This window comes from Euprymna scolopes, chromosome 31 (assembly GCF_053919585.1).
Source record: "Euprymna scolopes isolate OS-2025 chromosome 31, ASM5391958v1, whole genome shotgun sequence".
Taxonomy (NCBI): Eukaryota; Metazoa; Mollusca; class Cephalopoda; order Sepiida; family Sepiolidae; genus Euprymna; species Euprymna scolopes.
The window spans coordinates 73550687-73568178 of record NC_136512.1 but is presented as its reverse complement, the minus strand read 5'-3'; the positions used below and the strand labels follow the sequence as shown (position 1 = coordinate 73568178).

At 35.8% G+C, this 17492-nt stretch overlaps 1 protein-coding gene across 1 annotated transcript in view; it reads left to right on the top strand.

The window, feature by feature from the left end:
* The window catches only part of LOC145255818 (mitogen-activated protein kinase kinase kinase 10-like), a 281349-nt gene that overhangs the window by 210261 nt on the left and 53596 nt on the right, over positions 1 to 17492 (top strand). The window contains exon 3 of the mRNA XM_080114523.1: positions 11870 to 12018. Within this exon, the coding sequence (XP_079970649.1) occupies positions 11870 to 12018 (149 nt within the window). The remainder of the gene's footprint in view (positions 1 to 11869; positions 12019 to 17492) is intronic.

Here is a 17492-nt window from a genome sequence, read left to right as displayed (position 1 = left end):
TCGTTCACCAGGTATATTTGCGAGACTGTTTTTGAAATTCTTTTTCGGGAATCTGGTTGCACCTATAATTAGTGGAATGATTGTGATCTTCCCAAGATTCCAGTTTCTTTTCATGTTGTACACAAAAACTTGGTATTTCGTTATCTTTTCCTGCTCAGCTCTATTTAACTAAGCATAATTGGGGACACTAACTTTTACTTTTTGTTTAATTTTACTTTAGTCAAAGTTTTCAGAAATCAAGGGGCCTTCTTCATAGGGAAAATCCGTGATTTGAACCTTTGGGCCTTTTGGCGTTTTAGGGAATCTGTGGTTTGGGCCTTTTGGCTTTTTTTTTTTTTTTTTTTTTTTTTTTTTTTTTTTTTTTTTTTGCACAGGCATCACCACATTATCAAGGCCAAGAGGCCACTCGAGGATAAGGGTTAAAGAGTGTACAGTAGAAATTGGACAATATAGTAATCATTAGTAATGAAAATTCGGTAAATTTGTTAACTTATATGGAACGGCTCATCAAGAACTTGTTTACGTTAGACTTGAAGACAACCATATTGTAGTCAGCCGGAAAGCAGGAAAACAGAAAACAATTCCACAGGCGTGCAGTTCTAAGAAAGAAGCTTTGTTCGTGGAATCTACGTTCAGGTTTAGACACAGATAAAGAGTGGGGGGAATTATTGATAGTGTTTTCAGCTAAACGAGTGTCTCTTGTGAAAGTTTGGCGAGGGGGTCCATAGACAGAAGCTCAGTCAAACACTTTCCATAAAAATAACGATACATAAGAGACAAACTCGCAACATCTCTTCTGTGAGATAGAGGTTGCAGGGAAGAGAAAAGGACATCTCCTACGAGGCTACGAAGTCTATTTTGAACTCTATCAAGGCAGGACAAGTTCTTTCTAGCAGCTCCTGCCCAGATGTGGCAACAGTATTCCATCCTTGGACGTACCTGACTCTTATATAGATAGAGAATTGCATCAGCAGTGAGATATCTACTGGATCGATAGAAAGATCCCACCATTTTTCCAGCAGCCTTGGCAACAGATTTGATGTACATGTTCCATTTCAGATCAGGAGTAATGGTCAAGCCCAGAAGCTTGTCAAAACTTGAGGCCTCCTGAAGACGAGAGCCATTCATTTCAATTGATGCCAGATGTTTTTTTAGGGAGCCTGTGGTTTGGGCCTTTTGGCATTTTAGGGAGCCTGTGGTTTGGGCCTTTTGGCATTTTAGGGAGCCTGTGGTTTGGGCCTTTTGGCATTTTAGGGAGCCTGTGGTTTGGGCCTTTTGGCATTTTAGGGAGCCTATGGTTTGGGCCTTTTGGCATTTTAGGGAGCCTGTGGTTTGGGCCTTTTGGCATTTTAGGGAGCCTGTGGTTTGGGCCTTTTGGCATTTTAGGGAGCCTGTGGTTTGGGCCTTTTGGCATTTTAGGGAGCCTGTGGTTTGGGCCTTTTGGCATTTTAGGGAGCCTGTGGTTTGGGCCTTTTGGCATTTTAGGGAGCCTGTGGTTGAGTTTATGGATATCTATACAAAAATTTCCATGAGCATAAAGTATCCATAAATAGTTTGAATGTTATTTTTAATGTAATAAATTATATCGTTTCAACTAAAAGAAAAAAAAATAGTTCCTCCAGGTTTAATCAAACATTGATGAAATAAAAAAAAAAATCCATACTTTGTCCAAATCAATTTTTTTTTTTTTTGCCATGTGGAGGATTTAGCAGAAAGTTTTTAACTTCTTTTAAACATAAATATGTATATACTAGCATGAGTACCCGGCATTACCTGGGTTGACATGAAGGTCCGTTTGAAACATGCCTGCTATACTAATCATTTTCATCATGGGTACCCCCACAACAATTTCAAAAATAAAAGAATGGATAAAAACATGTAAATGTAATCGCCCTAAAAAAGAACTATCTGCTACCCTCTCCACCAGATATCTCGGCAGAAGGGATCATTGCCCTAATAAAACTCACGATTTTGTGAACCTAAAAAACGTTTATAAACATTAATGTGTGCATTTATTTTTTATTTTGGTAAATGTGTAGTTTAGCGGCATAAATTATTTACTAGACAAAAAAAAATATAAAAACTATTTTGATATAAAACACATTGTTAGACCCTAAGGCTGAAATGATGCAAAAAAAAAAAAAAAATTCATTTTTATTATTTTTTTATCATTTATAATTATTATTCGAGGCCGCTATATTGCTTTTAAAATTTGGCCCTTTTAATCTCTTTCATGAACTGTTTTTGGCAGTCATATTTTTTTTGTAATGAAAGAGCGTAAAAAGGCTAAATTTGGCCTTAAAAAAAAAACAATCTGCCAAACGTAAAAAAGGCCAAATTTTAACCGTGTAAGGCGTCCAATAAAATATGATAAAAAAAACATAAAAAAATTATTTTTTTTTTGTTCTTTGGGTCTAATGTTTTATATAAAAATAAATCGTTTTTATAATTTTTTTTGTCTGTCAAATAATTTACGTCGCTAAACTACACATTTACCTTATTTTTTTGTAAGGGCACTTTTTTTTTTTTTTTTTTTTTGTAAATGAAAGAAATTTTAGATTTGCTTTCTGGGGGGGGGCTTTTAGTTGTCGTTTTATGTTTCTAATGTACCCCCCCCCCCAAATGAATTTTGGGCTTTGTTTTGTTTATTAAATTGTTAGGTGAAAGTAGAGAATGACCTCATAAAAAATGATTAAATTTATCGTTATTTTATGTTTCCAATATTATCCCCCCGCCCTCAATCGCCAAACTTTAAAAAAAAATGCTAGAGGTGCCATGTCTCATTGAACGCTTGGTGGCCAAAAAGTGGGTGCTCATTTTACGTTAAATTTATATAGAAAAGTGATCCCCCCCACTCAACATGTTTTTAAAAAAATTTTTTTTTTTTAAATTTCTTTTCTCATATTTATAAAGGCTGTTTAAATGTGTTAGGCTGGAAAAAAAGATCTCCGTTTTTTTTTTTTTCTTAGGAGTTAAACGTCGCTAGGTCACGTATAAAGTTACCTTTTTACTTAGAAAATTAAGTTTGTAATCGATGAAATTAACGCGAAAAAAGTGTAAATTGTGGAATTTAGAGGGGGGGGCAGTAGATCTTCATTTTTTTTTTTTTTTAAGGTATTAAACGACGCTGAATTACATGGTAAAAATTTACCGATTTCTGTGTTTCCGTAAGGAATAAAATAAAACAAACAAATGAAATCTTTTCAGTTTTTTCCGTAAGAACATACATCTATCTATAAATATAAAAGCGAAAATGTGTGTGCACATTTTATGTATGTCTGGCAAAGGCTTTTTTCGCCGGGCTTCTTGGGGGGAGGGTACTATTTCTTAAAACTTATTATATACTGTCTGAATGATAATATCAAGGATTTGTGAACACGCGTTGCGTCTAGATTTATTTACATCGACTTTTATGAAAATCGCACTATTTCGCTGTGTCGCCTGTTTGTTCAGCGTTTTAGTATAAAGTGAAACTGAAACGGTACGTGTTCTCGGCTTTCGTGCCGGAACGTCCAGAAAGCAATCAACTTTTGATCAATGCGGTAGAAACCGTCATATCAGACAATTGCTTTCATTTAGACACCCCCATTTTTTTTATGGGGAGCTGATTTTCAACCCAACATCTTGGTGAAACAAAACCAAAACAAACTTGACTGTGGGATTGATGTTTGGCCTAATTCACTTTTTAGTGAAGTCATCACGCTTTTTTTTCACTTTCGCCTCAAGGATTGGGGTTCGAGCATACCTCCCTCACCCAAACTTTTTTTTTTCAAATACCCGGGCACCGCCGGACTGTATTTATTGCATGATGTTCGTTTTTTTAATTGTTTGTTTTCCTCCGATATTTTTTTTTAGAAGTTTTAACAGTTTTTTTTTATTTTTTTAATTTTTTTTTTAAATATTTAAACAGGGTTATTACTTCGCTTTGTTTTAATTTTACACCCACCTCCCCACCACACACACCTTAAACACCCGGGCAACGCCGGGTACCCCTGCTAGTGCATAATAAAATGGAACATTAAAAGAATAGGAGGGTCGCCAGGTAGTAAGTGCTACTTAAAACCAAGTTTTGTAAATGCAAAAATTGAGAAAAGCAAAGTTTTATAAAATATAAGAATATAAAAGTTACTTTCAGTAGATGTTTGTTTTGCAAACATGTTTCGTAAAGGCACTTCAGCACTTAATCAGAAGTTAAAATGTTCAGTGTGAATATTTGACAGTGTGGCATTGTGTATGTGTGTTGGTTTACTTTGTTCTTGTTACTGCGTGTGTAGATGTAGCTGCTCATTTCTATGGACCTAATTTTTATTTGTATTTAAGAATGTGTGTATGCAAAATGAAAAATGCTGGTATGTGAGTCATTGAATACATTTGTAACCTGTTTCCTTCGGCCCAGAAAAAGCACGAGGGGTGTTGCTAAACAATGTTCTTGGGTGTCTTCAAATGCTGTTAGTGAAGTTGTCTCCATGTGTCAAGCTTTTGACTGTATTCTTTATAAGAGTTTCTAACTTTGTGTTGGCTTATTATTTTCACATGTATGTGTTACTTTTTGAAGTTTAAAACCATTTTGCTTTGGTTGGAGTTCACACGTTCCTATGAAAACCTACTTGATGAAGAGAGCAAATCTCAAAGCAGAGAAAGAAAAGCGGGTCAGGTAGCAATTAAAGCCATTTGGAATTACTTGATGATTAAGTCACCACAAATTCACTCCGCCATGTACAGCCCCTAGCAACATCTCAGGAGGAGACCAGACTGTAGCTTTGTGCCAGAAAGTTAGAGAACCCCCTCCCATCACATATTGAAATCCTTCCCCCTGCTCCTGAAGTACTATAGGTCAGGTGGAAAACATTCAACCAGCAGACAACAGTAATATATCTCCTATATAATATTTTGATTGCAGAAATTCCCCTCTTGACCAAAGTCCTGTAGGTTTGCTACAACAGATGCCACATACAGATTTATTATGTTTAGACTATTAACCACTATTTTATGTAACTTTATGACACCATTTTAGACACATTTAGCTGTTATAATAAAATTCTGCATTTCATCCTAAGAGCAACATCATCACAATCGCAACTATCTTTAGAAGTAGTAGTTCCTATTTTTCCCCTCTAAATATGAAATCCTCCTACCGGGAGGAATTCTGCACTTTTGACATATATGGGGTTTCACCCTTTGTAACTTGATCATAAACATACCATTAGTTTTCCTTTTTCCGACTAATAAATAATATCTCCCCAGCCATAGTCCAGTTAATCTGATTGGTTGAGACCTAACATCCTTTTATTCTGGAATGAATATATTGCCTACATAAACAAACACTTAAAAAATTCGCCAACATGGTGTCTCTTTACAGGAGACATTAATGATAAGAGAAAAAAAAAAACCAAGTACATACATATTAACTGCTCATACACAGACACTTAAATACTGTTACCCTTAATTAATGACACGCATGTACAAGTAAAATAAAAAAATATACATAGCATCTTTTTCGTCTTTGCTTGCACGTTCAGAACATTCACATAGATTGTAGATTTTATTAATAAAAAATGTTTTGCAACACATCGAGAGATGTTTATAAGCCAAAAATTCTTTTAATTTTACATTAATTATATCATAGATTTTAATTGTTTTTATACATTTAGGTTACCATGCTAAATCTTTTTTGTTTATATAAATCATAGATGTTGTTACTAAATGTTTTGCGACATATCTACACATGTTTATGAGCCAAAAATTTATTTTTTAATAGTACGATTAACTAAAATTAAAATCTTTTTTTCTACAGTATGATTGACTAAAATTTTTTTACGCTAAATAAATCTTTCCTGTATCAATAAATCGTAGATGTTATTAAATATTTTCTAACACATTTTTTTTTTTTATATATTCTAAACTAGCGAGGGGTACCCGGAATTGCTCGGGTGTTTGGAGGTGTGTGTGGAAACTCCGGGGGTGGGGGTTAAAAAAAAAAGTAAGTATGAGGATCGAACCTGAACCCTTGATGCAAAGTTGTAAATTAAAGTGTGAAAAAAAAAAAACGTCCGCCGTTAACCATTGCCCCACCGCGACATGCTAACGGAAACACGTTTGAATTTATTTAATTACTTGGATTTAGCAGGTGCCCGTTTTAATGAGTTAATGAGGTCAAGTTTAGCTGCGGGATTTCATTTACTGCTGAACGCTTTTTTTCCCCCCCAAGATGTTATAGGAAAAAGACTAATCCACATGTGGCGAGCGACAAATGTTGAATATTTATCTTCCTGAAATCGAGCAAATTAAATAGACAGGCGAGCTTCGTTGTTAACTGTAAGATATTACGATTTATATATGATATAAAAAGTTTTAAAAAGTTGTGAAGCGAGCGACCGCTTCTCTGAAAAAAGCCTTTTGTAGACACACAGAAAAAGCAAACACACATACATACATACATTTTCGCTTTTATATTTATAGATAAATTGACATTTTAAAGACTTCTGTTTAAAATATCCTGTGTGATTTTGAAGCCTTAAAACTGTCAATTTCTGATTATTAGCAAAGTGTATGTGCGTATGTGTCGTGATATAAATCAATCCAATACTTGCATTAACCAGACAGAGCAACAGCAATGCATGGCTACAGCTAGTATATATATATATATATATATATATATATATATATATATATATATATATATATAGCAAAAAAATTAAGCTGAAAAATAAATTTTCTATGGTAAGATAAACTTATCTGGATAAAAAACAAAGTCCTACCCATTTAAGAGAAAATAATTTCAGTAACCCATATTGACTTGATAATATAAAATTGTATAACTTTACTCTTTATCTTATATACAGTGCCGCCAAAAAGAAAGTCCGCACTTGTCATTTTTTTCAAAAACTACAAATTTAAGCTAAATTGAATGTAACTGTTTGAAAAACCTATACCTTATTTGATCCGCCTTTTTTTTCTTCTATGATTTTACCTGTTCATATTTGACTTTTAATTGTAGTATCCTAGTGTTCACGTCAGTTTAAAAAAAATAACTTCAAATCGAAGGTAAAAAATCTCTGCACAATGGAAATGTGTTATTTGAATATAACTTTAGAACATTAATGCAACACAAATACAATAGGAACACAATGAACCAGTTATTATTTAGTAGCATAGCCCTTCTGCAATTTGACAGTCTGAAAATTTTTGGGCATTCTCTTGAAGTTGTTGGCGGCAATACTCTGATGAAAGGGCATCCCACTTCTCTTTAATTTTTGTCTAAAGTTCTTCTAGATTTAAAATTTTATCATTGCGTAGCTGTTGTTTGATGTAATGCCATACGTTTTCGATAGAATTGAGGTCTGGAGATTGTGCAGGCAAATTTAGACACCGAATATTATGCTCTTCCAAGGAACCGCTTGACATTGCCAGCTGTGTGAATGGGAGCATTATCCTGCATGAAAATGAGATTATCATCCAAATTCCGGCCAAAGTAGGGTAGAAAATGCTCAGTCAACATATTAACATCAAATTAATTCGACCTTGCAAGCGATCTATAGGCCCTGGACCATTGACACTAATAACGCCCCACACAAAAACCTCCATCACCTTGCAGTGTTGAAACTGTGCACCTACGATTAAATTCTTCATCCTTCTTTCAACAGACGTACTGCCTACTATCACTGCCTAACCTATTGAACTTGCTTTTGTCACTAAAAATCACTTTTGACCAGTATGAAAAGTCTTGATCTTCATTGCATCTGACAAAATCCAGATGGCGCTTTCTGTTTACATAAATCATTGGCTTGCATCTTGCAACACAGCCTTGCAAATTAAATCCCTTCAGAAAAGAGAGAGCACTTTTTTGTTGTTGGATTTGGGGAGCTATTTCAAATCTGTTTCTGAGGCTATGGATCTTGATAGCATTGTCTTCCCTGTAAAAACTAATTCTAGGACGACCAGATTTCACGAACACTGTCGGTGTTTTGGTGCTTTTCCACTGTCATTCATACCATTTTTTTTATCACATTTCAATCTGTGGCTGATTTCTCGATTGGATAAACCAGAAAGGTGGAAATTAACGAGCTCCTGACCATCACTAAGAAAGACTCGAGGTATATGGACTAAATGTTACGTTGTATAACCTAGGAACAATAACAATTATGATTAGAGATGCTTAAATGTGGGTATTTTAAGCTGGTTTTAAGCTCATTTGTTGCTGCAGAGTTTCTTTTTGTCTTCTCGATTTGAAGTTATTTTTTAAGTTGCCGTGAACACTAGGATACTTCAAATAAAAGTAAGATATGAACAGGTAAAATTATAGGGGAATAAAATGCAAATCAAATGAGGTATAGGTTGTTTAAACAGTTACATTTAGATAAGCTTAAATTTGTGGTTTTTGAAAAAATGACAAGTGCAGACTTTCTTTTTGGTGGCACTGTATATTATTTCTGTTAAAGATAAGGAATTTTTACATAGTTTGAAACAGGCTCTCACACTATATGAAATGTATATTATTTATAGCTTTTAAAGAGGATGGGCGTGTTTTTTTCATGGTTCTGTGAATTCAACTTAATAAATTTATTTTTGTCTCATTCTAAAAAAGTAAATCAGATGAGCTGAGAATAAATTTAAAATGGGGCGAAGGGTGATATTTGACGTATTCAAAAGTCGTAGTCTAAATATTTCTAAAAATCAGATGACGAAATAGAGAAGAAAAATGTCATTGCAGTATAAATAAATTAGGCAGAATTACCTTGATTTGGTGTTGTACGGCATTCACTCTGGGTTGGTTGAACCAGCTTACTCCAAAGGTGGAAGTGTCAAGGGAGTATTAAATTCACAGATGATCCCCCCCCCTCCCCGGCAGGTGACTGTGGACTTTGATTGACATAAATTTTTTGTTTTTCAGGTCTCATTACACAAATTGAATGGTACCAATTTTTACCTCTGAAAGTTGAACATTCCTTAGATTATGATTTTTAACCTTCCCCCCCCCCAATATTGGCAATATGGCCTTTCATAGATTGAATAGTCAAGATGGCCGACCGATGGTTACATCATGTAGAAACTTTAAATTGTGAAATAAGAACAAAATGCGTTTTAATAGTTTTTGACAAAAAAAAAGAAAATCCAATTTTTTTTTTTTGTCTTCTCTTTTTCAGACATTTTAAATTCTAATTTGTAAATGAAATAATTATTTTGAAATAATTACACATTCGTTTGTTATTTCATTTTATCTCATTTTATCTCGTCTTATTTCTATTTCTAAAGTTAAAAAAAAAAGAAGTTGCGACTACATTTTTTTTTTTTTTTTTTTTTTTTAAATAAATGTTAATCTTAAAATTTAAAATAATTAAAATAATATTTCTCCAAAATTTTCATTGATACAAATGAACTAACCTCATGATGGACCCATTTAATAAAAACATGTAGTCACAACATTTTCATTTGCTGTTTAGTTTTCTTTTATTCAAATTCTTGTTAAATGCAAAAGATTTCAGTAAAAAAATTGTTTGAAAAAGAGAAGACACAAAAAAAATGCCATTTCTTTTTTTTTTTTTTTTTAATGTCAAAAACTATTAAAATGCTTTTTGTTCCTATATTCACATTTCGCAATTTTAAGTTTCCATGTGATGTCAGTGTTGGTCGGCCATCTTGGCTATTTAACCCATGAAATCCAATATTACCAATATTTTTATCAAAAGTAAACATTTTTTGATGATACTGACAAAGTTTAATATTTAATTGCATCATTATAACAATAATAATCATATTCCGTTTAGCATTTGTTTTACACGCTACCATGTGTTGAATGGCTTTAAAAAATTGGCTTCCAAACTAACCTATCTCTGGCCAGGTCTTTATTTATCCCCTGTCTCTAAAATCTAATTTTTATCATTTCCTCACAAATTTTCCTGGTGAACTGAGCCTGCTACTTCAATTGTTCTAGATTTACTGATCCACTCTCATCCATTCTTTCAACGTGGCCATACCATCAGTGTCTCCTGTTGTGCACTCATCTCCATATACTGTCCACATTTAATCTTTATGTATGTTTTTTTTTATTTGTGTAGAACCTTTGTGCTGAGTGTATTATTGAAATGATCCCAATCCAAAATTGCTTATTTGGATACTGACACCATGACCCAATTTTGATATCTTACAATACGGTTAAGTTGTTTATCTTAAGAAAGCTGATGATTTAGTGCTCGCCTGTCAAACAATGAAAGGTCTAATTGAGTTAAAGACTTGGAAGAATGTTATGAAAGGTCTCTTCCTGAGATGTTGTTAAAGCCATGGCTGAGTGAACTTTCTTGACATTAGTCATTGACGCTGAAGATGGCATTCATCACTAGGTAATCTTTGTAATCTCTGCTCAACTGGTCACATTGAACAAATGGATGAAAATTCTTGAGTTCATGACAGTGTTGGGAAGGCACCCCACTCCCCAACCTCAAAAAAGGCAAGTTCTGTTGCTTATTGAAAAATGAGTTGGGTGCAAATCGATTTTTTTTTTTTTTTTTTTTTTTTTAAATTTTTTTTGTGTATGTGTTAGCAAGCAGTGTGTATATTAGCAGTGGAATTACTGGTAGGTTGAAAGCTGAAGAACGGTTCTTGTACAAGAAGTTTAAAAAATAAGGCTGAACACCAAAGGCAGAATATACCAGGCCATCATCCACACCATTCTTCTTTACGGCTGCAAGACTTTGCCGGCGTGGATAAGTAACCTACACAAACTGGAGGTATCCGACCTTCACCGCCTACACAACATCGTCAGTTTTCACGAGCAACAGTTTATCCCCAACAATGCAAGATCCACCCCCTTCAAAAATCTCTCCTTTCCAGATGTCTTCATTGGTTCAGTCACACCCTGCTCAGAAAGTCCTTGAACCAGCACCATCACCAGGTTGGAAGAAACGTTGCAATAGTTAACTCCAAACTTGGCTCAGGACAATGAAGCAGGATGCTGAACTAATTCTGAGTCCTCAACTTTTTTAGTCAATTGCTGGAATCGCGAATAGCTTGCACTCATAACAAAAGTAACCTTGAATAATCATGCCTGGTGAGCAAGTTTGAGATATGGCAAACTTGTTGGAAAGAGCCAGCCCAACCGACCCAGGGTGACTGCGGCAACGATGATTACAGAGTTTAATACAATGGAGGTGGATGAGAACACTGATATAGAGAAAGTATGTTTGGATGACAAAGTTATTAAGGTTGTTCAAAAGTTTTGTTGTCTTGGTGAGATGCAGGGAATAGCAGGTGTTAATGTGATTGCAAGAGTTAGAAGTGGATGAAGTGGATTCAGGAAATTTCTGTCATTACTAACAAGCAAAGCATTAGCACTATTGACCAAGGAAAGATTATGACGGCATGTGTAGGTAGTGTGATGTATCGAAGTGAAACTTGACCAGTCAGGGTTGAGGATATGTGTTGCATGAGAAATGATATAAGATTGATGTGTACTTTTAGTCTTAAAGACAGGTTAAATTCTGATCTCTGAAGAAGATTAAATATGGACGTTGTGGGAAGATGTGTATAGAACAGGAGACTTTGATGGTATGGCCACGTTGAAAGAATGGATGAGGGTTTTTGTGTTAATAAATGTGGATTTGTTTGGGAGCAGATTCAATTCACAAAAAAAAAAAAAAAAAAACTTGCAAGAAAGTGATAAAGATGGACTCTAGAAAAACAGGAATAATAATCTGATCAGATAGGTTTGTTTGAAAGTAGACTTCTTAAAGCTGTCCAATGGACACCAGCATGTAAAACCGCTATTAAACTGAATATGATGTTGATATCTGGTTGTGATAAAAGTAATGTATGAAATATTATTTTCATCTCTTTAAATATATATATATATATATATTTTTTTTTTTTTTTTCAGTTATGGTGTAGTGTTATGGGAGCTTCTGACTGGAGAAACCCCATACAAGGGCATTGATGCTCTTGGGGTCGCCTATGGAGTAGCAGTTAATAAACTTACACTACCCATTCCTTCCACCTGTCCAACACTCTTTTCTCAACTGATGGCAGGTACGTGTACTTGATTTTCCTGACTTGTTCCATCTCTCTTGGTAGGTCCGCTAGATACCACACAACGTCTTCTACAAATTCTTCAATCCAGGTGTGATGAAATCTTCAAACTGATCTTTTGCCATTTACTGGATTATATGAGAGGAGGGCATTCATGTTCTGATTGCTATTCCAGAAGTGACCAGCAAGTGATACAGGAGGACGGTGTCCATGTTGGCATTTCTCGTTTGTGCGTTTCCGCCAGCTGATGTCCAAAGAAATGTGTAACATCTGTATGTGCTGCCAAATGATCCTTCTGGCTTCTTTGTCTGTGTCAGAAGCATGGAACAAGATAGGTTCCAGTGTGGCCCTAAAAAGTCTCTCTTATTACAGGTTTCAATTTATGCACAATCATTGAATACATTGGTTTCATCATAAATCATTATTTTTAAGATCAATATCCCTCCTATGGTTTTTCGTTTTTGCCCTCTTTTTTTGCCCATCTTTTTCTTTTTTTCCCCTCTTTTTCTTTTTTCCCCTCTTTTTCTTTTTTCCCCTCTTTTTCTTTTTTTCCCCTCTTTTTCTTTTTTTCCCCTCTTTTTCTTTTTTTCCCCTCTTTTTCTTTTTTTCCCCTCTTTTTCTTTTTTTGCCCCTCTTTTTTGTTTTTTGCCTCTCTTTCGTTTTTTGCCTCTCTTTCGTTTTTTGCCTCTCTTTCGTTTTTTGCCCCTCTTTCGTTTTTTGCCCCTCTTTCGTTTTTTGCCCCTCTTTCGTTTTTTGCCCCTCTTTCGTTTTTTGCCCCTCTTTCGTTTTTTGCCCCTCTTTCGTTTTTTGCCCCTCTTTCGTTTTTTGCCCCTCTTTCGTTTTTTGCCCCTCTTTCGTTTTTTGCCCCTCTTTCGTTTTTTGCCCCTCTTTCGTTTTTTGCCCCTCTTTCGTTTTTTGCCCCTCTTTCGTTTTTTGCCCCTCTTTCGTTTTTTGCCCCTCTTTCGTTTTTTGCCCCTCTTTCGTTTTTTGCCCCTCTTTCGTTTTTTGCCCCTCTTTCGTTTTTTGCCCCTCTTTCGTTTTTTGCCCCTCTTTCGTTTTTTGCCCCTCTTTCGTTTTTTTGCCCCTTTTCCTCCCCCCCCGTTTCCTTTCCCCCCTTTTCCTTTTTCACCCTTTTCCTCCCCCCTTTTCCCTTTTCCCCCTTTTCCTTTTTCCCCCTTTTCCTTTTTCTCCCCTCTTTTCCTTTTTCTCCCCCCTTTTCCTTTTTCTCCCCCCTTTTCCTTTTTCTCCCCCCTTTTCCTTTTTCTCCCCCCTTTTCCTTTTTCTCCCCCCTTTTCCTTTTTCTCCCCCCTTTTCCTTTTTCTCCCCCTCTTTTCCTTTTTCTCCCCCCCTTTTCCTTTTTCTCCCCCCCTTTTCCTTTTTCTCCCCCCCCTTTTCCTTTTTCTCCCCCCCTTTTCCTTTTTCTCCCCCCTTTTCCTTTTTCTCCCCCCTTTTCCTTTTTCTCCCCCCTTTTCCTTTTTCTCCCCCCTTTTCCTTTTTCTCCCCCCTTTTCCTTTTTCTCCCCCCTTTTCCTTTTTCTCCCCCCTTTTCCTTTTTCTCCCCCCTTTTCCTTTTTCTCCCCCCTTTTCCTTTTTCTCCCCCCTTTTCCTTTTTCTCCCCCCTTTTCCTTTTTCTCCCCCCTTTTCCTTTTTCTCCCCCCTTTTCCTTTTTCTCCCCCCTTTCCTTTTTCTCCCCCTTTTCCTTTTTCTCCCCCCTTTTCCTTTTTCTCCCCCCTTTTCCTTTTTCTCCCCCCTTTTCCTTTTTCTCCCCCCTTTTCCTTTTTCTCCCCCCTTTTCCTTTTTCTCCCCCCTTTTCCTTTTTCTCCCCCCTTTTCCTTTTTCTCCCCCCTTTTCCTTTTTCTCCCCCCTTTTCCTTTTTCTCCCCCCTTTTCCTTTTTCTCCCCCCTTTTCCTTTTTCTCCCATTTTTTTTTTTTTTTTTTTTTTTCTTTCTTTTTTTACATCTGTTGATGAAGCCTCAATTTAGGAGTTTTGGTGAGTATTTAGTCACCAGTTAGTGACTATTAATCTCAGGTTATGTTGCATAAGGATTTAGTTTTTCAAACGTTTTACCTGCCCTGGGACGCGTATTTTAAAGATTTAATATTGGAGATCATCAGATTTTGTTATTTTACTCTGCGAACATTTTGTTACCCAATAATTACGAAAAAGAAAAAAAAAAAATCACATTTAAAAATAATTTTTTTTTAATTTATTTATTTTTATTTTTTTTATTCAGTTTTGTTTGGGGATGGCGACAGTGGGGAACCATGTCAATTATCTAGTTTAATACCTTAAGATTTCTGTGTTGTCTTTGTTTTGGTACCTCATTTTTATGTTAAGTAAAACTGCTTAGCTCTAGGGAGGGAAGAAGGGAGGGGAATTCAGCAATGCCTGGAGGCCCAAAGCACCAAAGAAACCATGGAGTGGAAGTGTAATAAAACTCTCAATGGAAATCTTAAAGCTCTATAAAATATAAACTAAACAAGTGTACAATAGACGTATTCATGACCCACTGTCTGTTTTAAGTTCATGCCAAAATTCATAAACTGACACCTATCTTAATAATATTCTTATTGCATCATTAAAAGTAGGTCTCTTCATTTCTATATTATTATTATCATATAGACGTACTAGCAGGGAGACCTAATGTTGCTCGGGATTGAATGATGATCAATAGATATTTCACGTTTGGCGAAATCGTCCATTTTTCAATCAAATCCATTGGTTTCCCGCTCCAGTTGGAGCCCCCAGGAGGAAACTTCACATGCCTCCCCGCAGTGACTTAGTCCTCAATACATTGTAGTCTATATTGTACTATAGAGAACGTAATGATTTTATAAAATTATTTTTATGTATAATGACTTAAATTAAAGTTTAAAATGCAGAAGTCAAGTATCAGGGTTCACTTGTGCTCTAAACAGAAACGTTCATTTTTAATGCGCCTGTGTTATATCAAAGAACCTACTGTTGATTTTATATCTAACTTTTCGGCTTGTGTGTTTCATTGGATTATTTTGATTGTCGATACTTATCAAAAACATTTCGATAGAAAATCTTAGAACACTGCCAGGCACATAAATTACTTTCATGTAATATTTTTTTTTTTCATAAAAATCGATCCAGCCATTTCTGAGTTCATAGGGAATGAAGTCACACACACAAAGTTCCTTTTATATAATAGTAGAGATTATCATTATTTTGATACTTCTGCAGTTTAGAGATGTTGAAATAATAATGTTATTTAGAAACCCATTCTTAACGTGGTGATGATTTTAACTATTGTGTACTTTCACCTAACAATTTAATGAACAAAAAATATTGTAAGAATTAAATTTAATTTGAAAATCCTACCTAAGAAATGTCATGGTTTGTAAACTGCAGAAGTACCATTATTATTTATTATGTTTTAATGTTCTAATCCCAAGTCATGGCAGGGTTTGCAATAACGAGCTTCTATCTCGACTTGACGCAATTTACATACCTGGTCCAGAGATGCATGGTGTCTGCTCATATCATCATCCGTCTTCCTCTTGGATGCACTAGAATGTAACGTATTTCATAGATACTTCATTTTTCACTTGAAAGGTCACTACTTATCAAGGCCTAGAGGCCACTCCGAAAATCTCGTCCCAATTCTGTAGAAATGCCATTTCTTTTTAGGTCTCCTTGAAAGGTAGGAGGGGGGAAAAAAAACTTAAAAATAAAACAAACTGAAAGTAATTTCATTTTATAAATAACAAAATAGAAATAAAATTCAAATATGAATAAAATTTTTGAAGAAAAAAATGTTAGTTTCAACACTTCGCAAACTACACTTTTTTTTTTTTTAACCCAAAATAAACGTTTTTATGTTTTTTTAATAATGATTGCTTAAGGAAAACTAATTTTTGTTAAGTGTTTTGTAATTTTAGATTTTTTATTTTTATTATGGTTTTAAATGTTTATATTTTTAATGGTTTATAGTTTTCATTATTGACCTGTTATAACACAATTTTGCAGGGTCGAATAAACTGCTCTAAATAAACTAAAAAGTGCAACAATATAAATTATATTATAAAGAATAACAAGTGAACCCCCCCCCCCCCCCGGTGAGTACACAGTGAGTGAGGCATAAAAAAAAAATGAAAAAAGTTGACCATCCCTCCCCCTCTCATTTAGCCCCCAAAGTCCCCAGGGGATGTCAAATCCTAGTGAAAATAACCAAACGGTGCAGTTTTAGGCTTTAACATACGAGGAGCTTCCCATAGCAGTAGAGCAACGAAACTTGACACAGTTATTAGTCTTTCTTTACGTAGGAACCACTCAGAGTTATGCATTTCTCCCATAGTTTGATGCAGCTCTTTTGTAGAACACCCCAGGTTGGTCCTCCAACCACGATGTGACTTCAGAAATCAAGGCTGCATCATCTGAGAAACGCTTTCCTTTCAAAAACAACTTAATGGCAGGGAAGAGGTGAAAGTCAGGGTGCAAGGTCAGAAGAGTAGGGAGGATGGGAAAGATTTCATAACCAAGTAACCAAACGCTCATGCTTCTGATCTGGCGACATGCGAGTTGTGGACCGGAGCATTGTCCTGCAGGAGGAAGGTACCTTTGCTGATGTTGCCCCGCCTCTTGATTTTGATAGCTTCCCTTAATTTCCTCAAAAGTGAAGCATAATAGCCTCCTGTAATTGTGATACACTTTGCCAGGAAATTTGTCATCACTACTCCGTCCTGGTCCCAAAAAACTGTGAGCATGACCTTGCCAGCGGAGGGCTGCACCCTTGCCTTCTTTGGAGGTGGTGAGTCCAAGTGCTTCCACTGCATTGACTGGGCTTTGGTCTCTGGATCATAGTGATGGACCCAGGTTTCATCCTGTGTAATCAGTCTTTTCAAAAACTTTGACTCATCTTCTTGGCACATCTCCAAATTCATCCTTGAGCACTCAACACGTTTTCGCTTCTGGAATGGTGTGAGCAATCTGGGAATCCATCTGGCAGACACCTTATGCATATGCAAATTGTACTAATCTTGACATCTTGGGTTATTTGGCGGATAGTAATGCACCGATCTTCCAAAATGGCAGCCTCAACTTGAGACAGATGCCTCATTAATGGCAGAAGGGGGGGGGGTCAACCAGGTCTGGGAGCTGTTTCCACAGATTTCCGGCCATGTTTGAATTCACGATGCCAGCGTTTTACAAGGTCATATAATGGGGCATTATCAGCATAAGTTTCATTCATTTTATCAAGTCCCATGTGGTGTGCGTCCTTTCAAATACAAAAACCGGATCACTGCTCGACATTCAACAGGCTCCATTTCACACCTGACTCAGTTCAAACACCTGTAAAACAGAAACCACAATTAGTTCAGAGCTGTAATTTGCCACATAACCCATAGAGATATAAATCATTGCACATGCAAAATTTCAGCTAGATCAGACAACTGGAAGTGGGTCAGATGCATTACTTATTGCACGCCCCTCGTATGTAAATTCGA